Genomic DNA, 22254 nt, shown 5'->3' with positions numbered 1-22254 from the left:
GCCTAGCCAGAAAAAGCTGGAAAATCAATAGATCTGTGAGATGCTGTGATTATGAGTCAGACCTTCGTGTTAGCGTTACAACACATTAGTGAAAAGAGAGGTAACTTCAGTAGAATATGTACTTTTTTCATACATTTTCAAAATGTGTTTATTTAGCAGACAGTCACTACACTGTACTGCATGCAGTACCTTAGTGTAATACAGCTTTGTCCCCAGTGTGACTGTACAGTACACAGGCTCAATGGAGAGCCAGTGATTCTGTGAAAGAATGGTAGAGACCAACAAGCCTTACTCTCACCAGTATTGATTAATCAGAATCAATTCTGGTCTACACTGTTGCAGATGTTTCTTTGTCATTCATTTCAAGGTATCTGAATGGTATTAGACCGCTGGAGAGCTGTGAATACTGTCAGCACACACAATCCATCAGACAGTCACAGACATTTACACAGACTTACCTGAACCCCTCTTAGATACCACTTTGAAACATCGGACGACAGTGGCGTACAGCCAAGATCTGGAGAGGGATGGGAGATTTCATTTTCGCCAGTCCAGACCCTGCAGTCGTCAAAGAGAAGTAGAGAAGAGTTAGATACAAACTAAAACACAGCATTATGTTATTCTCATGGTTGGTTGCGACCAAACTAACCGACTAAATGTTAATTTGGAAAAAAATCACGTGTCCACATTCACAACTTGTTCAGTCACAGTTAACTAAACAATCACAGAAGTGTACAAATAATAATGATGCGCTCTCCTCTGCTTCTGATCATGTAGGCCTATTTAATTTGCGTTCACCTAAAAAGACGTAGGTCGCTTCCAGGGATGCTCATTTTGGAGATTTTTTTTTTATTTCTTTACCGACGCTCGTTATAAAAAAAAAAAAAAAGCAGAAAGTCGCTAGATACAACCTTTTTGTCACAAGGAAAGATGAAAAGTTGCTAATATAATGGCATTTGCCGCAAAATTTACAAAACTGTTGAACTGATAGTATAAACCGGTAACCATTCTTATTGTCGGTTAACTGTAGGCCTTATACACGGTTATGAGCTTCCTTACTTCATAGCAATGCCTGTGTTGCATTGAATGACAAACGGGGCTCGATGAGCTTCCGATTAACCACAGCAACAACTTATTTTCTCCCCAGACCCTTAACATGATCAATGTATCCATTCTAATCAGAATTTCCTTAAAGGTTTAACCCTTGCTTTGTGTGGTAGTCAGGATTGAAACAAAACAACCAAATAGAGCTGTCATAGGGCTGCCAATAACAGACCAAGTGGGCAGCCATCCCCAATTTCCATGGCTGTCATTTCAATAAACATGCGCAGGCTTCAATGTTTAAAAACTTCACTTTGACATTTCAGTCCTGACAAAGATTCTATAGACAAGACCCACAAAGCTGCTACACAAAGGAGAAGAGGGGAAGCCCGTTAAGCCATAATAAGCCTGGTGAGACGGCGGCTGTGGGGGTCCGTCAGCCAAGGATGACGCCCACCACTGCAACCGTACTATGAAAGGGGACATTGTAGCCAAACCTTGCTAACCGCGCTCCAACTGTCACCCGCCCCCCCCACACGCGCACACACACTAAAGCAACACGCCCACACCACTGCACAGAAATCTTATCATTTTAATTAGCTCTCTCCTTCTCTTGTGCCACGCACAACATTCTCACAAAAGCAGTGCTCTCTGTGGTTCTTTTACTCAAACTAATAGAACAATTTATTAGTCTGGGCATTGCTAGTTATCTAACAGAGAATATTATGGTATGCTACACACACAAATAACACCTTATTACCAGGACCAGTTAGATCCACATGCTCATTCATGGTGCTGATAATAAATACAAAAAACATACTATCCAGAATTATGTACTGATCAGCCAGCAAGTCATTCACTGTCCGGATTCGCAGCAGACAGATCATAGTTCAGAGTAAATGGAAAAACAGAATAAGAGGGGATTAAGGGATTAAACATATGAGAGAATTCAAAATATGATGAATATGTGACATTGTTGAAGCCGCTAGCTAGTCTGTGTGCAGCCTGTGGTTTGAATTGAATATGCAAAGGCTGGCATCACAAAGTGGTTTCCAAGGGACACAGAGATTCTCTCTCCTTCTCTCTCTCTCTCTCTCTCTCTCTCCTTCTCTCTCTCTCTCTCGTCTCTCTCTCTCTCTCTCTCTCTCTCTCTCTCTCGCTCTCTCTCTCTCTCTCTCTCTCTCTCCTCTCTCTCTCTCTCTTCTCTCTCTCTCACTCCTCTCTCTTCTCTCTCTCTCTTCTCTCTCTCTCTTCTCTCTCTCTCTCATCTCTCTCTCTCTCTCTCTCTCTCTCTCTCTCTCTCTCTCTCTCTCACTCCCCTCTCCTCTCTCTCTCTCTCTCTCTCTCTCTCTCTCTCTCTCTCTCTCACTCTCTCTCTCTCTTCTCTCTCTCCTCTCTCACTCCCTCTCCTCTCTCTCTCTCTCTCTCTCTCTCTCTCCTTCTCTCTCTCTCTCTCTCTCTCTCTCTCCTTCTCTCTCTCTCTCTCTCTCTCTCTCTCTGTCTCTCTGTCTCACTCCTTCTCTCCCTCTCTCTCTCTCTCCTCTCTCTCTCTCTCTCTCTCTCTCTCTCTCTCTCTCTCTGTCTCTCTCTCTCTGTCTCTCTCTGTCTCTCTCCTTCTCTTATTCTCTCTTGCTTTTCCTCTACCTCTTACTATCTGTATCTTTCTGTTTCATGTTATTTATGGTGCACATGTAGCAGACAGAGATGATGTGAAATCATAAGTACAACAAGGACATAGGGGGAATGGCAATTGTGTGCATGTGAAAAATCAGCAGTTTCTGTTGTTATCGTTAAAAAATATATCTAATTCAAAGCCATGCACAAGCTTGCAACCAAAGCCTGGGCTAACACCAACCATAATTCACATTTTTCAAATATTGTAAGAAATTTCCAACTGACGCTAAACGATCGGGGATGATCCATAAATGAATGTACTGTTCTTGCCATGTCTCGCAGTGAGCACAGACTGTTCCTCAGTCTCCTGTACATCACATGTTCATGCTACAGTGTTATACATACAGGTAGAGTACAGGAATAGGTCCTCTTTGTAGAATCAACATCCTTTGTACGCCCTCCCCAACATCCCCCCCCCCCCCCCCATCTGACTCAACCACATTCAATTACGTTCTAGAAGAATCAGAGAGGGGGGGGAGAGGTAGAGAGAGAGGGGGGTAGGGAGAGAGAGGAGGGAGGAGAGAAAGGGAGAGAGAGGGAGGGAGAGAGAGGGAGAGAGAGGGAAAGAGAGGTAGGGAGAGAGAGAGAGAGGGAAAGAGAGGTAGGAGAGAGGGAAAGAGAGGTAGGGAGAGGTGGGGATAAGGAGTTGGAGAGCACTCATTCATTCTTTAGGGATGGCACTCTTTGGGACCATCAGTAAGAAAATGGACATCTCTGTTTCTCTCTCTCTGTTTCTCTGTCTCTCTCTCTCTCTCTCTCTCTCTCTCTGTCTCTCTTCTGTCTCTCTCCTTCTCTCTCTCTCTCTCTCTCTCTCTCTCTGTCTCTCCCTCCTCTCTCTCTCTCTCTCTCTCCTCTCTCTCTCTCTCTCTCTCTCTCTCTCTCTCTCTCTCTCTCTCTCTGTCTCTCTGTCTCTCTCTCTCTCCTTCTCTTCTTCTCTCTTGCTTTTCCTCTACCTCTTACTATCTGTATCTTTCTGTTTCATGTTATTTATGGTGCACATGCAGCAGACAGAGATGATGTGAAATCATAAGTACAACAAGGACATAGGGGAATGGCAATTGTGTGCATGTGAAAAATCAGCAGTTTCTGTTGTTATTGTTAAAGAAATATATCTAATTCAAAGCCATGCACAAGCTTGCAACCAAAGCCTGGGCTAACACCAACCATAATTCACATTTTTCAAATATTGTAAGAAAATTCCAACTGACGCTAAACGATCGGGGATGATCCATAAATGAATGTACTGTTCTTGCCATGTCTCGCAGTGAGCACAGACTGTTCCTCAGTCTCCTGTACATCACATGTTCATGTTACCGTGTATACATACAGGTAGAGTACAGGAATAGGTCCTCTTTGTAGAATCAACATCCTTTGTAGGCCTCCCAACATCCCCCCCCCCCATCTGACTCAACCACATTCAATTACGTTCTAGAAGAATCAGAGAGGGGGGGGAGAGGTAGAGAGAGAGGGGGGTAGGGAGAGAGAGGGAGGGAGAGAAAGGGAGAGAGAGGGAGGGAGAGGGAGGGAGAGAGAGGGAAAGAGAGGTAGGGAGAGAGAGAGAGAGGGAAAGAGAGGTAGGGAGAGAGAGAGAGGGAAAGAGAGGTAGGTAGAGGTGGGGATAAGGAGTTGGAGAGCACTCATTCATTCTTTAGGGATGGCACTCTTTGGGACCATCAGTAAGAAAATGGACATCTCTGTTTCTCTCTCTCTGTCTCTCTGTCTCTCTGTCTCTCTGTCTCTCTGTCTCTCTGTCTCTCTCTCTCTCTCTCTCTCTCTCTCTCTCTCTCTCTGTGAAGCTCGGTGAAAAATTCATGTGCCCGCTGCCTTTGCGAGTTATTAACATTTCTATTTATGGGAAACAGTTGCAAGCCCTTGTACCCTCAACAGTCACGCGCGCCCACGCAACGCCTAGCACTCGACACTGAATTATTCCATTTCAGATTATCTGATCCCCCCCCCCCCCTCCAAGCCTCCCTCCCTCTATATTCCCCATGTTGCTGACATACTCAGGACTGTGAGGAAGAGACAATGTTTACAATGCACCAGCATTGTTTGGAGTCCTTGGAAAAAAGAGAACATGGAAAACACTATCTGGCTACGGCGAGGCGTGTTGAGATGGGCTGGCTTTAGGAGACAGCCTGCCGACTCAGCTTCCACACCCCGTCCATGCGGCCCACAGTATTCAGTAACACAACTCAAAGTTGACCACCATTTCTCCACCGTCCCCCACTCTCCCCTCCCTGTGTTTCCAGCTCTGCGGAGGTGAATGTTAGCATGTTGGCGTTGTGATGGTGGAGCTCATTAGAATTCAGTGTAGTCCGGCTGGTAACAGCCTCTAGGCTTGAGGTTCCTGGCCATTTAGAGGTCAATGATAATAAGCAAAGGGCCAGTGCGCTGTGGTAACACTACCTGCTTCAACTCTTCCAGAAAGCACCTCTCAGATTATTTAGATTAATCACCTGGCCAGGTCCACCGACATACTAAACGAGCTAAAACTTAAAATGGCCGCCATAGACTTCCTGCCTCCTTCGAGTTTGGGTATGTTTAGGATCAGGATAAAGGCCAACTAATGGTTGCCTCTCTAAAAGAAATGTCTCTGAGATAAACAAAACCAAAAGATATGATGGCCATCCTTGAGTTTGGGACTTTAAGGGGTCACATGGAAGTGGGAAAGAACAATATATTTAGCCTGAAACTACCTGCATTGTCTTGACTTGCATGCATAGACCTAATGTTGGTACACAACTGTTTAAACCAAAGGTCACACATACAAACAAGGTTATTCCTGGTCCACAGTGATCCGAATTCCTCTTTATTCAAACAATAATCTTAACCTCATAAACTCCTATTTCCATACTTTAACAAACCTCGATCTTTGGGTTTGTTTTTAAAACAAGTGAGTTACGTTGGCAGCGTTCAAACTGACGACGTCCTTCTGGCGCAGAGACTTTGTCAGGGCTGTGAGTGAGAAGGGAGGCCAGGCTGCGCAACAGCCGGCTCACATTGTCCAGTTAGTCACCCACACAGTCCTGACGTGAGGGCGAACCGTGCTCATTCACAACATCCCCATGTGCGCCGTGTGTTTCACGCAGGGATGTAAATGGATCTTCAGCCTGACAGTAAAAGGTCAATCTGTGGACAAGCTGAGAGCTGATGATTGTAGGCATTAGGCCAGATGGTTCAGAGAACCCAGATGCCCACATAAACAAATGTAATGGTATATAAAATGTCTTTTTTGGAGGGTAGGTAGATGTGGGAGGGTGGATATTGACTCTCTGTGCGACACGCGACCTGGTCAATGCGCCACAGCAGGAGCCATCGGCTTTGGACGACCTGGGGCCATGGCAGGTTCAAGTGAGCTGATTGGAGCATTGTTCATGATCACGGAGCGGGGGGTCTACCTCTGTGCATGTACATTACATGGAGCAGGGGGGGGGTCTACCTCTGTGCATGTACAGCACATGGAGCAGGGGGGTCTACCTCTGTGCATGTACAGCACATGGAGCAGGGGGGGGTATACCTCTGTGCATGTACAGCACATGGAGCAGGGGGGGGGGGGGGTCTACCTCTGTGCATGTACAGCACATGGAGCAGGGGGGGTCTACCTCTGTGCATGTACAGCACATAGAGCAGGGGGGGGTATACCTCTGTGCATGTACAGCACATAGAGCAGGGGGGGGTATACCTCTGTGCATGTACAGCACATAGAGCAGGGGGGTCTACCTCTGTGCATGTACAGCACATAGAGCAGGGGGGTCTACCTCTGTGCATGTACAGCACATAGAGCAGGGGGGGGGGTCTACCTCTGTGCATGTACAGCACATAGAGCAGGGGGGGTATACCTCTGTGCATGTACAGCACATAGAGCAGGGGGGTCTACCTCTGTGCATGTACAGCACATAGAGCAGGGGGGGGGTCTACCTCTGTGCATGTACAGCACATAGAGCAGGGGGGGGTATACCTCTGTGCATGTACAGCACATAGAGCAGGGGGGGGGTCTACCTCTGTGCATGTACAGCACATAGAGCAGGGGGGGGTCTACCTCTGTGCATGTACAGCACATGGCAAGGAAGAATGGGCTGCTGAAGAATCCGGGCGATCGACATCCGTTACACAGCTCCCCCTCTCACAAACTCACTTTTCAGGTGATTGAGAAGACTAGACCTCATTCGGGGAGACAGCATCGGTCGTCGCATGAGACTAATTTGAAATCCAATTTGGTGCAGATTAAGCTCCAGCCACAACATGCACCCGTCCTTATCAAAAGCCCAGATAGCTGTGCTCTCACATCACTTCAGCTCAATAAACCTGAGAAACAAACCAGCCTACAGACCAGAATGCCTCTTGTACTTCCTCCCAGATCCCCGCCCCACTACTAACACGCTCGGCATTCGCACGGCATTGGCGACCTGGAAATAAAGATAAAACTAATGAAAGCCACTTATTTGGTAATTCAAGGCAAGGGGACCTACGACAGGCACGGTCTAGGGAAGAGAAGGAGAGAGGCGGAGAAGGAGGTGAGAAAGGGAGCAGGGGATGAATCTCTGAGAGGGGAGGCAGAGCAGATAGAGTTAGGCCCTGTCAGAACCTACGCTACACCAACTGCATGTTTAATAAAAGATAAGCTATCCATCCCGCAACCTGGCCAAACATACAGGCCACTATTGAAATTCCACACCTGAATTATTCAGAAGACCCGGCCGACACCTAATGCACCATTACTCTGCCCTTGCAGAACAAAACTGTGCTCGACTCCCAGATTTTAATTTGACAGAAGTGGTAAGTTTACAGAGAATGTTTCCAACATATTCTAACTGATTCCAGTAAATCCCCCTCTTACTGTCTCCTAGACAACACCCCCTCTTACGGTCTCCTAGACAACACCCAAACGACATTTGTTCTAAGTTGATTCAAGCTAAACAGGGCTGTGAGGAGCTGGATTTAAAAAGTTTGCCAAACTTACAAACAAATTTATGAATAATCCAATCAGCGGAAGATGAATCAATGCTGACAGTTCGATGACAAACTCTATAAACCGGCACGGCAATCAAATCAAAGCGTTTCAATCAGAGTCCCGTTGACCTATCAAATGACAGGGACCGCTGTTATACCCCAGAGGTGGATGATCTGATTGGGAGAAACCCCTTGACTCATTAGAGCACACAAGGTGGAGGTGACTGACTGAGGCTGATCTCCTGGAGGAAGGGGAACAGGGTGTGAGCGCTCTGCATCCCGGATCCAGAGCTGCTGCAGCATTCTATCATCCATCAACATGAAAGAAAAACCCAGGAACTGAAACACATCAGTCGCTGATCCGTGAAACAGACTCTTACCCCGAAATGATACAGCGAAAGACACACACATGCGCGCTGCCGACTGCCAGAGATTGGGTTGTGTGTTATGCTACAGGCTTGTGTTGTGTGTTATGCTACAGGCTTGTGTTGTGTGTTATGCTACAGGCTTGTGTTGTGTGTTATGCTACAGGCTTGTGTTGTGTGTTATGCTACAGGCTTGTGTTGTGTGTTATGCTACAGGCTTGTGTTGAGTGTTATGCTACAGGCTTGTGTTGTGTGTTATGCTACAGAGCCAGGTTTGAGATGATACCAATATATCTGACTAAATGCCTTTCTTTCGCAAATAGTGTTGGGTCGTGACAATGAGGCTTCAGGAGAGTACAAGGGCCAAGACCGCAGACACTTTGAAGAGCTAATGAACATTTAGTCATTTATCAGACGCTGTTATCCAGAACGACTTACAGTAAGTACAGGGACATTCCCCCCGAGGCAAGTAGGGTGAAGTGCCTTGCCCAAGGACACAACGTTATTTTGCACAGCCGGGAATCGAACCGGCAACCTTCAGATTACTAGCCCGACTCCCTAACCGCTCAGCCACCTGACTCCATCCTGCATGCTTCATGCAGGATGGTTTCCCATCAGCATTAAGTAAGGCTGCTTCCTAAGAAAACACACCAAAAATATCCCAAACAGCAGCATGATCATACACAGTCTGCCTAACCCACTCCCATCACTTACACCAGCTAAATTGCTTGTTTGCAACAATTACATCTCACAAAAGCCAAAAGGGACATGGCATCCTTGGTCCATGCATAATGCAACCTCATTGGCAATTTGATTGAAAAGAATGAGAGGGGAACACATAGCATGAACCATGGGCAATAAAGGCTCAATTGTCTGTGAAAAAGTCAGCCCAAAACAAGACTAATGTTCCTGCTTGCTGAGCCTTAGGGAACAACCAGGAAGAGGGAATATATATATATATATATATATATATATATATATATTGTGCCAAATAACTGTGGATGTAGATAGACCAAGCATTAAAATTCAAGCACAGCTCAAGGGTTCATAGACGACCCCCCCCTCCTCCCCACCCCTACCCTTATGTACCCAATCAGCATGCCCTGAAATCTCTGCCTTTGTACTCATTGCTCTGATCTCGCATGTCTACTGACTCACACTGAGACCAGCACAAGCAATCACACATAAACTGCATGAAGGGTGCAGGGTGGGTGGGGAGGGGGGGGGGGGGGGAGATATACTGTAGTTACCAACACAACAGCTCTACACACACACACACACACAATAGGGGCACAACTTTTTTTTAAGCCCATCTCCATACCATGCAGCTTGGATTCAATATTGTTGGACAAGAAACGCAAAGCCCTCAGGCCCTTCTCATAAAGTGGCCCATTAATCAGTGCCTGTTGAGAACCCGGTCTCTTTGGGTCGGTGTTGCGAAGGTGTACGGGGATTGGAGAGCCATGCTGTCGTTGAAACATCTGAGTAATGGCACACCACTGGCACAACCATAGACTTTAGGCCACAACATGCTGGGAATCTGCCCTGGTATGAACGGGTTCGCCATTACAGTTCATACAAATGTACACATTTTCCATGAAATGGCATGGAGATACAGGTCTTGTGAGAAGCCCTGAATAACTATATTGTGACTTGATATTCCCCTTCTACTGATATTTTTAAGCATTTACTCATATTGTATTTCATTAATAAAGAAACCCCTTTGAAACAAGCCGATTCAATAGCATAAATGGTTGATGAGAACACAATGCAATGACCACACAATCCCTCTGTAATTGTCGACATCCGTGTGAGATGCAGTTCAGGCAAAAGAGAGAAAGGACTCTTCCTGCCATGAAAGTATCCGGATATAGCGCAGCCTTCGAAAACACACATGGCAAAGGCCTTCCTTTTGAGAGCTGACAGATTTACCTTTACATTTAGCGGATGCTCTTATCCAGAGCGACTTACAGTAAGTACAGGGACATTCTCCCCGAGGCAAGTAGGGCGAAGTGCCTTGCCCAAGGACACAACGTCATTTTGCACGGCCGGGAATCGAACTGGCAACCTTCAGATTACTAGCCCGATTCCCTAACCGCTCAGCCACCTGACTCGATTGCGAGGACAAGCTGTCTGTTTGAACCTACAGTATGCAGTGTTCCACAACAAAACCTTCATGAATGAATAAGCAGAGGTCAAAGAGTGACGAGGGGGGGAGATGGAAGGGTTAATTTTCTGTTTTGTTTTTTCCTCGTGAGCCGGTTTCACGTGGGCACTTTCATGACTCTAACACATATCAACTTCATCCCCTAAACTGTCTCAGGTTTGAAGTAGCCTATAGACATGGCCATGGGGAGACCAAAGGATGAGAAGGATAATTCCAGCGTTTTTTTCCCCCTGTATTCTTGGACTGCGTGCTCGATCACTGACAAAACTATCAGCTTTTTCTTTGCTTTGCCTTAAGGGGTAGAAATCGGGAATAAAGAGAAAAGATCATGCCTTACAATGTAATTTCATCTAGGCAGAGAGGGACAACAATTTCATAGCTTCAATCTTTATTTCAGTGTTTGTAACAGTTGACCGGTGTTTCATTTTCAAGGTCCCTCTGGGAAGCTCGCACGATGTTTTCTAAAACACAATACAAACGGGCAGCTGGGAAATGATTCCATTACTGCGCTTATGTCTTAGCATTAGCGTGTCTCTGTTGTGATAGTCCAAAACGAAAGGGAGAATGAATACAACCAAGATATGGTCCAGATATAAAACCATGACAGACGCTGGGATAGCTAGGCTATATTTCTATACACATACACCGTTTTCCTCCCCATCTGCAATCATCCTGATCTCAAAAATAAGTGGCCCATGAAAATGATTTGCTGGAGAGACAATACTGTACTTTGCCATGGCCCCAATGGAGAAGTAATGGCTCTCTGAAAACTGCTTCAGGGGCCACAGGTGTGAGAAGGGATCCATTTCTGAAGACCAATTCTATACTCAGTCTGCATGTTTTCCAAAGGGCTTCCTCGTAGTGCTATCCTTGTTGAGAGGATTGGTCGTTACATCTTGAATTCCCATTTTCTCTCAGTGGGAAACAGGCATGTCCACCATTTCGGTTTAATTATGCACAAGGTCATAGGGTGACTCCCTAGACCTGTTCGAATTTGATTTGATGTGACGATTCAACTGAAAATGTAGAAAGAATGTCACATGAAAATTGTTTCCTATTTGCCCGTGATTGGATGGTGTTGTGCTCCATAATGAATTGCAAATGAACAGACTAAAACCTTGGTGCACTAAAAGCTCTTTAAGAAGACAATAAAAGGTGAGGTACAACTCGGAAATACACACCTTTGAGTGCCTCTCGGCTGACCACTACTCTTTAAAAAGCACTCAATATGGACATTTCTAATGGAGCTATAAAGAGGAGAGTGGATCACTGACTTGGTATTCAAGCAGAGGGTTTCTCTCTGTGGACGTTCTGATGGATGCCTGAACATGGTATCAGATCTATCAGAAGTGTCTATACAGGGAAAGGTTGCCGCCATGGACCAAAGAAATAAATAGCTATGTGTCTGATCAATGTCCTACTGATTACTATAATGTGAATCTGAGATGAGAAATCAAACTTGGGGGAGAGATGCTGAAATCTCATCTTCCACAGAATTGGATTTTTTTTTTCAGATTTATTTTCAGAGTGCTTGCTATTAGGCATGTAGTTCATGGCTTATACAATTGCTTATCCTATCAGTTTATAATACCCGTCCTTGCAACACAGCTGTAAAAAGAAATAGCAGGTTTTACTGTATGGGGAAACAGAAATACCATTCCCAACAGCTACGTTTAAATGGCAAGTGGCCAAATAGGAAAGGTGGACAAAATTGACTAATAATCGTTTTATGTTTGTATACATTCACATACATACATATTGAATGCCCACATATCACAGTCTTATTAATGTAACCTAATTCGGTACCTATGAGAAAGACGTTGCTCGTGACACATGACGTGTCCCCACGTGCAAATCCTCTCCAACTGTTCCTATCTTTCCCAGCTCCTTTGGCCAATGTTCCACAGCCAGACAACCCTTATTTTATTTTTATTAATGAACTCTTTCATGTGAAAGCGTTTGACTCCACCACTTTATGGCTAGTTGAAGCTGGCGCTCAGTCACATCTCCTTGAAAATTAAAAGTATCAATCAAAGGAGAAGAGCCGCGCTTGTGACGGCAGCTGCTCCCCGCGCCTTGCACGTCACACCGGCCCGCAAACCGACTAACCCTCTACTATAGCATAGCATCGGCCAGCACGGCCCATTTCAGGAAAAAAATCCAGTCGGTAATGTCAGTTGGGGCCATCTCAAACACTGTAAGCATGTGGGGTTAAACTAGCTTAAACATCGACCGTGTTAAAGTTGCGGTTGTACTCCCCCTCAAGGCATATCGTAAAGATTCAGGTAATGAAATACTAATGAAAACAAACTATTGGTTTCTCAGTGGTTGGAGGCAACGATTGTACGTATATCCATGCAACATGCCCCCCATAGTGGATGACATAATTTCTGTCTATATAAATTACTGTAAGATACGTTCCAGCGGCTCAATATCTGGCCAAAGGGCTTTTCTTAAGTGGCCACTGCTAACCCATTAATACATGATCTGGGAGACTGTCTGTGCTTGAATCTAAATCATACTATGCGATAGATCACAAAAGGACACAGAATTTTCGTAACTCCTTAATGTTATAGCCTATATAATCTGCATCTGCAGCACCAGTCGATATATTTATTCGTTTCAATTGACATTTTGTCCCCATTCTTTGTGTGCATTGACGTAACATCGTTTGTTCTGAATGGAAATCTAGACTTCATAGGATTGATTGCAGGAAGACATGAACAGAGCGTCCTAACTAATGGCCTTCAAAGGTGTCATGTAAGACACAGTAAGTTTTTCAGCTTTGAACTTGAGGGTTAATAGTTTCAGCATGTAGGACAGAGTTGCAACATGCTTGTTGCAGATGTAGAAGAACCTCACTTGGATAGTGACGAATACGCGTGACGTGGAATGCATCGGGCAGTTTATCTGGAGTGTGTCAGATCTTGTTTAATAATATTTGGCGTCAGAATAGCTGAAAGAGTACATTTAAAAACACGTGTTTCTGTCTATAACATGCTTTAGGGTTAGTAACCTGATAAATATCATCAGGTTAGGAAGGAAAACGTCAAACTGCTGACCCGGGGTGACATGCTAACCTCGCCAAATCTGAAACTCAACCACAAAAGCCACAGAAAGACAAACCTCCGATACTATGCTGCTTCGCTACGTGGAAACAGTCCCTTCTCCCGGAGCTGTCCTTTCAGCACCACGGGTCAAACTACAATAGGATAATCCAAGGCTACCTCGCTATCTTCATGTGAACCAACACGATGCCCTGTAACGCCGCGAATGTTCGTTAAAACAATTTCTGAGGAGGCTGACTATACTAAGAAAACAAACTCTTCAATCTCCTGCAGTCTATTAGTAGCCATCTCCCGTAAAGTACTAATTACCCTCTCACTTTAAATCAGTGCTGCGCCGGCCCTTCAGTCACCTAAAATCTCTGGATTTAGTCCTCCATCTACAGCACAGGACGCACACGCGCGCCTCTCCAGCGGCACACAACTTAGCAATACTATTACGGCTTTGTATAGAGGCCTATGGCTTGACTATGTTTGTAGCTGTTTATCATAGTGGACAAAAATGACAACCTAGACGCATTCCGGTTTAGGCTACCTACTTAATGTGATTAAACTATACCCACTGTTCGAGGCACAAGAAGTGCCCGCGCATCCCATTCCCTAATTATTTCGACGAGGAAAATCCGTCAGTGTGGCAAGCGGTATGTTCACTGAAGACGACCCCCCCAGAAAAACGTTTAAAAAAAAACCCCCGCTGTCACAAATCATTCCTCATGCAACATCAGATAATGGAAGGAAGGAGTGCTGTAACACCACACACAGTTCCACACATCTTCAACGACTGCACTTGTGTTCAAATCATATGAATTCATGCGCAACGAGCTTTAGAAATGAATATTCGTTCCAGTGAGTATACATTGCTGCGAGGTATCAACTTCACTAGATTAGTGGACTGGGAAAATTGTCCCCCTTTCAGATTGCAGCATAAAAATTCCACCGCTGTTCTATCATTAGACCACGTTATACCTTTGAGATGACCGTAAAAGCCGCCAAATGTGGCAAACATTACAGGTTATTAGTTATTTTCAGCAAAAACTTTTTTTTATTATAGGCAAAAAGGGTGGATGGTTTTGACTGTAGACTTACCCGTGGTAGCAGTTTCCAAATTATTAGATTCCACTGTCAATTCTGATCAATCTCACCATCACAACGCCGATGTACATGTAAAGGAAATAACCTGTTTCCCCTCTTAAAGAATAAAAGACGGAACACATATAAGATACTATCCCCTTCACGAAAAAGCCAAGTTTTCCAATCGGCAGTCTATTCCAAAGTACGTACGCATGTTGTCAAGATTCTTGAGCGCCTATTTATTTTCTTCGTAAAAATAAAAAATAAAAATAGGCGCAGATCGGTCACTTTCAAATGAGAGCAGTCATGGCAAAATGAGATGATTATTAGGAGAGATGGTTGAGAGAAAATGAAGGACAAAATCTAACCTTGTACTCTGTTGATCCTTTGTTATAAATATTTTTCCAAACCTTCCCTGGTTGTCAAACCAGACATTCCCAAACACTTGAGCACCGCGGCAGGCACGGCTATCTGTAGGCTACAGTATTTCACAAGCTTTCGGTGAGACCAATCCGACGGATCTTTCCCCCGTGTGCCGCTATGTGAACACAAATCCGAGCGATGGAGATGCGTCTTTCCGGTCCTAGACCGTGCAGTCCTCGGTCTCTCAACAAGCCGGTCAGGGACAAATAACCTATAGTAGTTAAAGAAAATGCAAACAAAAAAATCTCAGATAAAAATAGTAGAAGTACACATTCATGTAGTCTCAAGGTGTATCCTAGTGAGCGGTCATCCACATACTTGCTTCCTTCCCCCGCCCTCTCCACAACGCAGATACTAGCGAATCGTTGGACAATTCGCGTGCTGAAGTTTAAAGAATAGGCGTGCTGCCGCCCAACGGAAATAATTGAAAAGCTCCCTGTATACATTTTGTCTACCCAGACCTCAGTTTTTCCTGCAGTTGTGCATAAAGTCAACGTTGTTGCCTGATCGACAACGTCTGCAATATTTGCGAGATTATAGTTGTTTGAAAAAGGAAATAAATATAGGTATATGATAGAACAGAAAATGGCAATAGCCGAAATCTTTTTTTCTCAAAACCTTTGAAAACGATTTAGGCAAGCCTACATCTTACAATTGTCGAATAACTGTCAACATCTCGAATTGGATATTTGAAAAGGCTGTGTTTACCCAACCACACCTCTCTCAAACCACTTTCCCAAAATAAAGCAACACTGCTCATTGTCAAGGTGCTGAAGAATTGGGCCCCTTAAGAGCTCAAACAGGAATGTTTTTGTCCCTACCCGTGTCTGCTCAGGCAATGAAAGGGCCTAGTTTGATTTCCCCTGGACTGGGCACCTCTGTCAGGGCCCTGGACTCCCAAGTCCCTGGCCCGTGTGAGGAGAATATTGATGAAGGGGGCCTTGAGAGGAACAAAGGCTCCCCTCAAGTCTCCAAATGTGTGCTGTGTGCTTTCTCTGTCAGCAGTCCTCCTCCACTGCTGGGAAGACTAGTTCATAAGAAGAGAAGTCGACAAACACGGCTTTGACTTGTTCTTCCGCGGCTCTGCTGTTGTTTGTGTCGTCAATAAAGGGAAATGTTATTGACAACACAGACAGTTGTCAATAAAGTTCTTTTTTGGAGGGGTCAAAACACATAAAGGATTGTTATAAATGAATGGTTACCCGTGTTATTCGGACATTAACTGTCCATTTAGAAAATCCCCTTCCCCTTTCTCCCCATACTTCTGACACATCAACTACAGAGCTAACATTTAATACTGTACTATTTAATTATATAGTAATTCCTATGTAGCCTCTCTACGAAACAATTACATGAAAGTTTGAGATGTGCTTTTCATAAAACCTGATTGCCATTGAAGAGGCAAAATAAACACATTGTGTTTCCCCCAAGTGTTATAGGTTAACCACAGAAAACTACAATGAATGATTAATGATACTGTAAGCAGCACTGCCATTTTTAAAATCAGATCCACTTGAGAGGACACCGATTTGTAAGTGGATGTACTAAAACATGCACACACACACACACACACACACACACACACACACACACACACACACAAGCTGTCCACACAAATCACACCCACACATGTGCCCACGAACATTTGTGCAGGTGCATGCTCTGTCTCTCTCCCTATCTCACTCACACACAATCTGGTTTTATTTTACCCCCTAATTACAATATAATTTAATCTGGAGGTCGTGGATCTGCCTGTTATTCAAGCTGAAGGTCGAGATGTTTGTGACAGTGACCATCTTGCTTCATGTGCTCATGCGTTTGGCACTTCCTACCATTATGACACACACACACACACACACACACACACACACACACACACCTAACTCTCATTTTCTAGAACACTTTTACAGAAATAGGTGCTAGAGGCATGATCATTTGATAGAGTATTATATTGTGTTGAGATATGACTTGATTTTTGGCGTATTACATTTGTGTTCACCAGTTGAGGCAGTCATGCTTATAATGGCTTTTCCAAAACCAACTTAATTTAGTTAAGAAGGAAACAATAATCGACAGAGTTAGCATGCTATAAAACAACAAACAAAATAACTATTTAATAATTTTCCATCTGCCATGAAGGTACATTAAACTCAACGCTCAGCTACTACTAATATGGGGCCATTCAGTTACATTTACATTTAGTCATTTAGCAGACGCTCTTATCCAGAGCGACTTACAGTAAGTTCAGGGACATTCCCCCCAAGGCAAGTAGGGTGAAGTGCCTTGCCCAAGGACACAACGTCATTTTTCACAACCGGGAATCAAACCGGCAACCTTCTGATTAATAACCCAAGTCCCTAACCGCTCAGCCATCTGACTCCCCAATTGAGATAACAAGGCATCAATTACGATGTGAACATGGGTCAGCATCTGGACTGACTGCAGAAGCGAGCCTAGAATCCGGGATATTCTTCTGCCTTTGTTCTGGAAACAAATCAATGGCCAGCTTTTGTTAGCAGGCTCTGTGAGCTTCTATGTGCATGTCATGTCTCGCATGGAAGGATGTGAAAGGAGGAGTGGAGAGAGGGCTGGAAACCGAGGGGACTTGGAGGAGTCAGAGTGACCCCTTGCTGGGCCGTGCCGTGTGGGAACAGACAGCGCGGCTTGTTGTAACACACTACCCAAGCAAGTGTGTCATGTCAGCCATGGGTGGTTCTTCCTGTTCTTTGGCCACAGTGGCTCCAGAGAGCGACATCATCAGAGCTGCGCTGAGTTTACATCATCACCGCGTTCCAGAGTCTAGAGAGCTCACACTTCCATGGAAACGAGATGCAACCAGCAGCTTAAGCGGGGGTTTTTAGTATTAATTAACGAAGCACTCAGCATATTGATTTGATCAAACCCTTTATAGTGTAGATACCTTGTCATTTCATAAGTAGGATGCAGTTGTGAGAATTCCCTTTCTTTCCTTTTTCGTGTTGATAGAAACAATGTGTATTTTTCGCTTGTGTACACTGCATACTACATTCTGCACATTTTCTGTATGCTATACAGATACAGCGTGCTTTCCCACATTTCCTAGCCCCAGGATAGGTGCACTGAAGGATTCCATCCATTAGAAAAGCACGGCATAGCCATGCCGATCAGCCGAAAAGCAGGGTTGGGACCCTGAGAAAACAGGAGGGTCGAGAGCGCGTTGTGAAAGATGATAATGAGCCTCAGTAAAGCCGTACTTGTACAGCCTGAATTATAGATCAAGAGGTTCAATAAAGGTGTTCAGCGGGCTGTCAAGAGATGGACCGCAATTCCCAAGATGCACTTCATTAACCACCAGGGGCCAGTGTGAAACGCGCCTCAGGTACCTTGCATCAGCTCTTTATGCATGTTGGAGGCATGTAAAGTGTGAGATTTTGGATCGAATGTTATGTTCTAAAGAACAGAAGAAAGGAGAGGGACGTCATCTCTGAAAAAAAAATTCCCCCGGTTGTTGAAAGGCTTGCCTGGTCTTTTCATCTGATTGAGTACATGAACTTGCATCCAGAGTTCACACTTCTTAGTGGTTTGTGTGTGGTTGAGGAACGAAATGCGCTTCTCTGCTTCACACACTCAGCAACGCATTTCCCATTTGGCAAACAAGAAAAAATCAGGTCAAATCAAATAATATCAGTTAACGTTTATTTACGCTTGTAGTTTCCTATTTACAACTAATGACACAAAGGTCTCTGCAGTTGCCCACTGATAAGCACAGATTCCATGATGTCAAATACTACTGAGCTGTTGTCGTGCTCTTCCACTCTGCACTGCCAAGTTGTCCACAATGGTTTTCATTTTCTCCTCCACACCTCAGATACGCCACTGGCCATTTTATGACTTGTACCAGACATACTCAAAGGAGGGGCGGTTATTTTACACGACACATGAAGCCACTTTTCTCAAATTCCACGTGAACTAAGCCATGTCCTTGCTGAGAAAGTGTTCTGATTCAAAGAAACTGAAAAGGTGGCCCTGTACAAAGCAAGCTAAAATGGGATCTACAGCACAATCAATTTACTGTATGTGCTAAAGGTCAACTCGGAAAGATTGTCACCTAAAGTCATGAAGGATTTCATGGGGGGTTCATAAAAGTCATAAAAGTTAGGTAATTATCATCCCCCTATAGTCTATAATACCATGGCCATCACTCAGAAGTTTCACATTTTCTGTACCTTGTGTGGACTAAATTGGTTCTTTCTCTGAAGTGGGCCTACACACATAGCTTTTATGACAAGTGCCAGAACTGTAATTAAGAACTTAACTTCCTTAAGGCAATTTTGTTTTGCCGGCAGAACAGTTGTAATAACCTCCTGTGTGTGCACAAAACTAACAACTCCTAGTTATTGGCATTTCCAGCACAGGTTGTCGAATGTATTTAATTGAATCATTCCACAGTCAGAGTTTACTGTTGGCCACAATGATGCTCCCTTCAAATGTTTTTCATCAACCTTGGAGCGCTTTAATTACTCCAGATTCCAGCATCTGTATTAATGTCATCTGACACTAGTGAACCGAGACTGACAACAACCAAGACAGTTGACATCATTCGGATAGTCTACATCTGTTTCACTTCTGACACCGCCGTCCTCCAAATCAGGGGAAACGATTCACCAATGTCAAACAAAACGTCCCTTTGGGAGAGGCTGCCCTGTTCAGTGGATTAGACACAAGTATTCAAAGAGCAGTCACTGTTAAGACCGTGCTTGTTTGAAGTTCACATTCGGTTTGGGATGCTTCAGCAGCCATGACCTAGATTTCCAGTCTCAGAATTTTTATTTCATGAGAACTTCAAAATCCGCCACAGTAAAGCCCCATCTCAAAGTGTGTCACTACGCCCGCAAAAAAGTTTTGTCAGAGTTGTGTTTTTATCCTCTTCTTCCCCAGACTGCTCCATCAACCTCTCCCCTACTTATCCTGCTGGAGTTGAGGTGCTCGTCGGTTCATCCTGAATCCTGAGGCAGAGAGAACACAAGCCACGCCTTCTTCCCTCCTCTGCACCCCTGGAGCACGACTTGACCTGGGAGATGTGGGTCACCGCGTGGCTTCCACCCTTTGGCTTAGCTGGCCGCCCAGTGTCCTCCCAGTGGGTCGCGGCTGAACGTCCTGAGAGGCGATTAGAATACCTCCTGAGTACACCGGGAATAAAGGAGCTACTTGTTTTGGTCAAAAGTACGTTCCTTAAGTTAGCTGGTCCTTGGCTGACCTTCTCTGAACAAGAGTTGTCTTCCTGAAGTCTGTTACCACAAGATGGCTGATGTGTATATTACTGCTGTACCTTAGAATCCAAGCTAGATCAATAGATCCATCTGTCTGTCCGTCCATCCATGCATCCACACAAGATGTCGTAACTGAACTGTTTCACTAGGCAGTACACACTCAGGCTGCAGTGGAAGTTCCGGACTGCGTCTCCTCCAGTAGATGTGTTCCGCCTGTGAGGCTATGTTTAATTTGGATCTTATTATAAAAACCCGAAACATGGCCTCTAAAAACCCGAAACATGTAACAACCCCCCCCCCCCTCCCCGATGGTTTCTCACACACCCACAGGGGACAGGCTGTCACGGAGCGCAGGGGAGAGCAAACAGGAGAAACATGAAGACAGCTCTGGTTGAACAGCAGGAGTCAACAGTCCTCTCGGAGTGAGAGAGTGGGTGCCACCTTTTTAACTAGGCATGCCGCTTGGCATTATGTACCGGCATTTTCTGCCGTCAGTCAGCAAAAGTGTACATCTACTATTTCTGGCTGAGCCCGGTTGGTTACCTAGGCGACGTTCCGGCAATCTGATATCATTAGGTAAGTTTTTAAAGCCTACTGATTACCTGGACTGCAGTGAACACAATCTACGGTTCTGGGCCATCACAGTAAGTGTCAGTTGAAAGTGTTGGTGGTGAGGCAGAATAACTCTCAGATGACTTGCAGAACTGAACATTTGGAGGACTGTGAGAGTGACAACCCTCATCTCAGGATTTATAGAATATTATCCCATGTTCTCCCTGGGATTCCAGTTTGAAGGTGCAAAATAACTCAAATTGACGAATTCTCATAACACAGCAGTGCATTGCAAGAAATATTTTCAGACCGACCTTAATTCCGAATGACTCTTCAAAAAATCTGAAGTAACTGGATATGAATAATTCGTGAAGGGCTGTGGTACCAGTGGCCTAGTTTGGGGGGTAATTTGTAAAGTGGAAGCCTACATGGTACCACTGTAACGTGCAAATGAACACACACACCCGATTCACCCATCACTGATATTTCAAGGTCACATTTCCATATCCTTGTGATGTTGCATACATGATAATGATTCAAGGTGTGATGACTTTGAATCACCTTGTTGAGGCTGTGGCAAAAGGGACTACCTGTGCTAAAACATGAGAATAAGCTGAATTGCCATACGCACGACACACATGCATGAAACACATCCATAGTGATCCAGTATTTCTCCACAAACACAAGAAAGAAAAGAGTGACCCCCCAAACAAACCTCTCAAGGAGCAGAGAAGAGAAAGGGAGGTAGAATCCCACAGAGCTGGCCTGGGACCCCACAGAGCTGGCCTGGGACCCCACAGAGCTGGCCTGGGACCCCACAGAGCTGGCCTGGGACCCCACAGAGCTGGCCTGGGACCCCACAGAGCTGGCCTGGGACCCCACAGAGCTGGCCTGGGACCCCACAGAGCTGGCCTCGCCTGGGACAAATCACCGCAAGTGATAAAGGTCTTGACCAGGAAGGATGTAGGCCAGATTAGGCACAGTGGCCTTGAGAACAAGAAACCACTTTCTCCTACAGTGAAGGGGAGATAAGATAGCCAGCTAAACTCCCCCCGGTGCTTACACAAGAAATAATCAGGATCAGAATCTGGCTGGATACTCAGGACATCGTGCTGCAACCTCTGAGTGGCTATTACCTGTCCTTGGACCCAGAGATGTTGTTACGGCAACACCATCCATTGGCTACTTGTTATTGTGCACCAACATGCATGCAGTACTTCTATCCACACAGTTAGAAACCAGGACCCCTCTGCCTAATCCACTATAGCACGGCGAAAGTGTGTGCGTGGGTGTGTGTGCATGCATGTGAGTGTGCGTACATGTGTGTGTGTGTGTGTGTGTGTGTGTATGAATGCAGCTCTTGTGTGTCTGAGAACTGTGTATCTGCGTCAAGAGCGCAGGTGAACCGTGGGTGTGTGTGTGTGTGTGTACGTGTGTGTGTCTGTGTGCATGTGGCTGTGTGTGCGCATTCATACAAGCAGCAATTAATAAACTAAGACACTGTGTGAACATCACACTGGCATTGAGCTGGGATCTCGGCCCTTGGCAGAGCCTGTCAAAGCAGATGCTGACAATTATGTATCGACTGATATGCAGAGAAGTGGGTTTTACAGGTGATGAGTTGCTGCTACAGCCTTGGGTACACAGGAGGGAGCGAGTGACAGCCTGCAGTGTCACCACTGACATTCGCTGCC

At 45.1% G+C, this 22254-nt stretch overlaps 1 protein-coding gene across 1 annotated transcript in view; it reads right to left on the bottom strand.

The window, feature by feature from the left end:
- Positions 1-21739, bottom strand: part of LOC136966436 (interleukin-1 receptor accessory protein-like 1) — a 167526-nt gene extending 145787 nt beyond the window's left edge. The window contains exons 1-2 of the mRNA XM_067260944.1: positions 21697-21739; positions 21317-21477 (exon numbers count right to left, since the gene is read on the bottom strand). Coding sequence (XP_067117045.1) covers positions 21317-21477; positions 21697-21739 — 204 coding nt within the window. The remainder of the gene's footprint in view (positions 1-21316; positions 21478-21696) is intronic.
- Positions 21740-22254: the final 515 nt, after the last annotated feature.

This window comes from Osmerus mordax, chromosome 22 (assembly GCF_038355195.1).
Source record: "Osmerus mordax isolate fOsmMor3 chromosome 22, fOsmMor3.pri, whole genome shotgun sequence".
In the NCBI taxonomy this organism is placed as follows: Eukaryota; Metazoa; Chordata; class Actinopteri; order Osmeriformes; family Osmeridae; genus Osmerus; species Osmerus mordax.
Note: the sequence above shows the minus strand (reverse complement) of the source record. Positions and strands in the feature narration are given on the sequence as shown.